This window comes from Sinocyclocheilus grahami, unplaced genomic scaffold (assembly GCF_001515645.1).
Source record: "Sinocyclocheilus grahami isolate Dianchi unplaced genomic scaffold, SAMN03320097.WGS_v1.1 scaffold9.1, whole genome shotgun sequence".
NCBI classification, from domain to species: domain Eukaryota; kingdom Metazoa; phylum Chordata; class Actinopteri; order Cypriniformes; family Cyprinidae; genus Sinocyclocheilus; species Sinocyclocheilus grahami.
The window spans coordinates 536272-541430 of NW_015505188.1; the positions used below are offsets into that span (position 1 = coordinate 536272).

Sequence of the window (5159 nt, forward strand, 5' to 3'; positions counted from 1 at the left end):
TTTGTTTTGATGTCAAATAAGTCTTGCTGTTTTGCTTTTTTGTTAAAGCAGTGTTGCTGTTGTAAAGTTATACAGCTACAGTTGTGTTGCTGGGTTTTAAAGCAGGTTTGATTTTTGATTTTCTTCCTTATCAGTCTGTATTAACAGCAATTTCACTGTCCACTCTGTTCAAATGTGGATGAATGGTTACACATAGATGTGTCCAGAGCTGTGTGAGATCACTACCATCCTGCTTTTGTGGGGGTGGGTAGGGGTGTTAAATAATTATTTTTGTTTGTTTGTTTTGTTTTTCCACCATAGGTTTTTAACAGTCTAAAAGCTCTTTATTCCAAAGATACTACAAGCTAGTCAGTGTATTCAGTAGGTGTAATGTATTGTAAGTTGCTTCAGAGGTATTGCAAGTATTACATACAACAACAATAAAACAGTGTATTGACATAAAAAAGGAAATTTACTTTTGGTACTTAAGTACTTTTAAAAGCAAGTACTTCTGTACTTTTACTTAAGGAAAGATCTGTCTTTACAACTTTTACTTGTAATGGAGTGATATTTGACCAGCAGTATCTGTACTTTCACATCCTGCTTTTGTGGGGGTGGGTAGGGGTGTTAAATAATTATTTTTGTTTGTTTGTTTTGTTTTTCCACCATAGGTTTTTAACAGTCTAAAAGCTCTTTATTCCAAAGATACTACAAGCTAGTCAGTGTATTCAGTAGGTGTAATGTATTGTAAGTTGCTTCAGAGGTATTGCAAGTATTACATACAACAACAATAAAACAGTGTATTGACATAAAAAAGGAAATTTACTTTTGGTACTTAAGTACTTTTAAAAGCAAGTACTTCTGTACTTTTACTTAAGGAAAGATCTGTCTTTACAACTTTTACTTGTAATGGAGTGATATTTGACCAGCAGTATCTGTACTTTCACTTAAGTAATGGAGTTGTGTACTTTGTCCGCCTCTGCTAGAATGCCAGAGTTAGATTTCATCGATCACATGGAGATCACACCTGTGTCAGTCTTATTAGTGATCTGTATCTACAGACAGCACTCTCTCAAGGAATGCATACAGAGCTGCGTCACACATTAGCCCTGGACCTGCAGACCAATCTTACAATATCCCAAGCCTATTCTTCCACACCTGAGGCCAGTCCTCGCTCAAGACCGCAGTGCTGATTATCCCAGCCAGCTCGTTCCCAGAGAGGCTTGCGCTCTGTCCAAACCCAACTCAGCCATTAAGAAGTGGATGGTAATGAGCCGGACAGAATAATGATGTGATTCTAGCAGCAGCGCACTTGATGAATTTTAAATGAAATCTCTGCTCCGACATAATATCTTTCTGATGCTCTCCTTCTCAGACAACTTCTGTACATTTTCTTAAACAGCAGGGGATATTGGCATCCTTGTAAAGCAGGTCAGATGGGTTTTGATGGACCCTATCCAATTTTTCTCATTATTCAATTTCTTGTTATGCTTTTATGAGGCAATGCAGCAAAAAACAAACTACAGTGACCCCAACAACAGCGCATAGAGCAGACTATGGCTAGGAATGCTGTGAAGTGTCTTACCTCACCGACATGGAGAATTCTCCAGGTGCACTCTCACTCTCTCTTACTAAGAAACTTCCAAACTCCTGCTGGCGCAGTCGATTCTCGGCCACATGTCTGGAGATACGGCCCACAAACCATCTGGGGGCAAGATAGAGGTGCACAGCAGCGCTATTAGACATGAAATAAACAGCTAGAAAGGTTGATGTAACTTAAATAGCATTGTGTGTGTTTTTATACACTTTATTAGTATGTGGAAAACTACTGGCAAACTAGAGGAAATTTGTGTTTAACAAAGGTTGCTCTTTAATAGCTGTTTCTGCTAAAATTCTTTATAAGCAAATAAAGTTTTAAATATTTAAGATGTTTTAATGATTTTAAAAGAAGACTCTTATGCTCACCAAGGCTGCATTTGTTGGTTACAAAATACAGTAAAAACTGTAATATTCTGAAATATTATGACAATTTAAAACAACTGTTCTATTTGAATATTGAAATGTTAAATATTCCTGTGATGCTAAAGCTGAATTTTCAGCATCATTACTCCAGTCTTCAGTGTCACATGATCCTTCAGAAACCATTCTGATATGCTGATTTGATGCTCTGCTGTTATTAATTATTCCTGAAGTTCAGTTATTCTTGAAAAAAGTTTTTGCTGCTTAATATTTTTGTGGAAATCGGACTCTATAAAGGATAGAAAGTTCAAAAGAACAGCACGTATTTGAAATATAAATCTTTTGTGACATTATAAACATATTTAATGTCACTTTTGATCAATTTAATGCTTCCTTTACTTTCCTTGTAAAATTATTAATGTTACAAAAAATAAATAAATAAATAAATAATCTTACTCCAAAGTTTTGAGTGGTTGTGTATCATGATTTCCACAAAATATAAATCAACATCAATGATATTCAAACATCAATAATAATATGATTTTGTTTATGCTGTGTGTATGTTTACTGTGTATATGGCATATACTGACATCATAGAGCTATAAAATAATGTAAAGAAATACAAACTAAATATAACAGCTCAAATAATTTGGTCCTGGAAGAATTTGATGAGAAGTTTATACTGAAATTTCTCATACATGAATATGATAATACACTTTGGTATCAAGACTATACCCACCAAAGTCAATACCAACACAAGTCAAATCAATGCTCTCCAAGGTTTACAGACATTGTACTTACGTGTGTGGCTTTACGCTGATATAGTTTTTAGGTACATAGCCCTTCCTGTTCACCAACTCTGCAGTGTACCAGTTAGGATCATCTTCCATATTAGTGATCTAGTGAAGAAAAAACAATAAGCAAATCCTATCATTCGGCAAACAATCGGTCTGCATGCATAAACCAACACAAAACTGCTCTTACCTTAAGTACGTCTCCCTTCTGAAAGCTAAGCTCGTCACTTTCCGTGGCACAAAAGTTGTAAAGAGCTACTGCTTCCATCCTGAGCTGGAGGTGAAGTCTGACCCCAGAAGAACAATGTGGCTAGACGTCCCACCACAGCAACAGAATACCAAAGAGAGGAAAGGATGAGACCAGAGAGCATCCACGCTGAAACAGACCGTCCAGAGACAGGCTCACTGTCAAACACTGCTTCGTGATAAATGAACCGAGAGAACAAGCATGAGAATGTGTGTGGGTCTAAAAGAGAGAGTGAGGCAGAAAAAGCATGTGGGAGGGAGGCAGGGGTGGCAGTTCCTGTCTCAGAGTGCTCTAATAGAAGGAAATACAGCTATGTGAGAAACAGGAAAGTTGAAAAAATGAATGAGGAAGACGAAAAGAATGGCCTCTTGAAAACTTACCATTATCAGAGAGTCAGAAATGCGTATTACAAGTGAAGAACAACACACATGTGTTTGCCTGACTGCTGTTTTATGAGCAGATCTGTCACTGAGTATATCTGGTAAATCTGTGTTAGTTTAGACTTTTCCTAAGATATTACTAGCGCTTCTGTGTCTGGAAATAGCTGGAGGTGAATCAAAGCAGCTGTGGAGTTCATCTGAAAGAATTCATGATTCAAAGAACATAATGTGTTTCAAGATGAGCAAACACCATGACTCACTGAACACCTCAACTGTTTCTCTATTGGCGGTGCTGTTTATAGCACATGGACATCCCATTTTTGGCTAGATATTCACATGAATTGGTCTTTTCTTTTGATATCCTTAATGAAATAAATTATTTTTGCACATTCGCTTTTTTATAGTAAAATAGTTTGCATTGATATACCTCTAGCTTCCATATTTTTTCATTTTCCATCAGTTAACTATATATAGGTAGCTTCAGCATTATATTGATGATCATGTTTATATTTGTTAAGACAGTAGATAGCAAGCTGTCATTCAGCAGATGCGTTTGCAAAGTGATTTACTAATAGTTTAGCAACCTGAGGTTATGCACGCACACATTCTCTCTCAATTTATCATTACAAATTTATTTTCATTGACTAAATAGTACGTTTTATATATGCATCTGATTGTATTTCACATGTTCTATGAATTTATTAGCAAACAATCCTTTCTTGCTCTCATTTTAGAGCTTTAACATACGCTATTTTGCTGTAAGATATCACACACTAGCAGAGGCGGACAAAGTACACAACTCCATTACTTAAGTGAAAGTACAGATACTGCTGGTCAGATATCACTCCATTACAAGTAAAAGTTGTAAAGACAGATTTTTACTTAAGTAAAAGTACAGAAGTACTTGCTTTTAAAAGTACTTAAGTACCAAAAGTAAATTTCCTTTTTTATGTCAATACACTGTTTTATTGTTGTACGTAATACTTGCAATACTTCTGAAGCAACTTAGAATACATTACACCTGCTGAATACACTGACTAGCTTGTAGTATCTTTGGAATAAAGAGCTTTTAGAATGTTAAAAACCTATGGGGAAAAAACAAAACATAAAAAAAATATATATATACAGTGGGGAAAAAAAGTATTTAGTCAGCCACCAATTGTGCAAGTTCTCCCACTTAAAAAGATGAGAGAGGCCTGTAATTTTCATCATAGGTATACCTCAACTATGAGAGACAAAATGAGAAAAAAAATCCAGAAAATCACATTGTAGGATTTTTAAAGAATTTATTTGCAAATTATGGTGGAAAATAAGTATTTGGTCAATAACAAAATTTCATCTCAATACTTTGTTATAATATACCCTTTGTTGGCAATGACAGAAGTCAAACGTTTTCTGTAAGTCTTCACAAGGTTGTCACACACTGTTGCTGGTATTTTGGCCCATTCCTCAAGAGCAGTAATGTTTTGGGGCTGTCACTGGGCAACACGGATTTTCAACTCCCTCCAAAGATTTTCTATGGGGTTGAGATCTGGAGACTGGCTAGGCCACTCCAGGACCTTGAAATGCTTCTTACGAAGCCACTCCTTCGTTGCCCGGGCGGTGTGTTTGGGATCATTGTCATGCTGAAAGACCCAGCCACATTTCATCTTCAATGCCCTTGCTGATGGAAGGAGGTTTTCACTCAAAATCTTACGATACATGGCCCCATTCATTCTTTTGTTTACACGGATCAGTCGTCCTGGTCCCTTTGCCGAAAAACAGCCCCAAAGCATGATGTTTCCACCCCCATGCTTCACA

General features: G+C 36.5%; 1 protein-coding gene across 1 annotated transcript in view; it reads right to left on the reverse strand.

The window, feature by feature from the left end:
* LOC107592716 (GRB2-related adapter protein-like) overlaps window positions 1-3187 on the reverse strand; it is a 9053-nt gene extending 5866 nt beyond the window's left edge. Inside the window, exons 1-3 of the mRNA XM_016282266.1 lie at window positions 2923-3187; window positions 2740-2837; window positions 1565-1684 (exon numbers count right to left, since the gene is read on the reverse strand). Coding sequence (XP_016137752.1) covers window positions 1565-1684; window positions 2740-2837; window positions 2923-3000 — 296 coding nt within the window. The 5' untranslated portion in view covers window positions 3001-3187. The remainder of the gene's footprint in view (window positions 1-1564; window positions 1685-2739; window positions 2838-2922) is intronic.
* Window positions 3188-5159: the final 1972 nt, after the last annotated feature.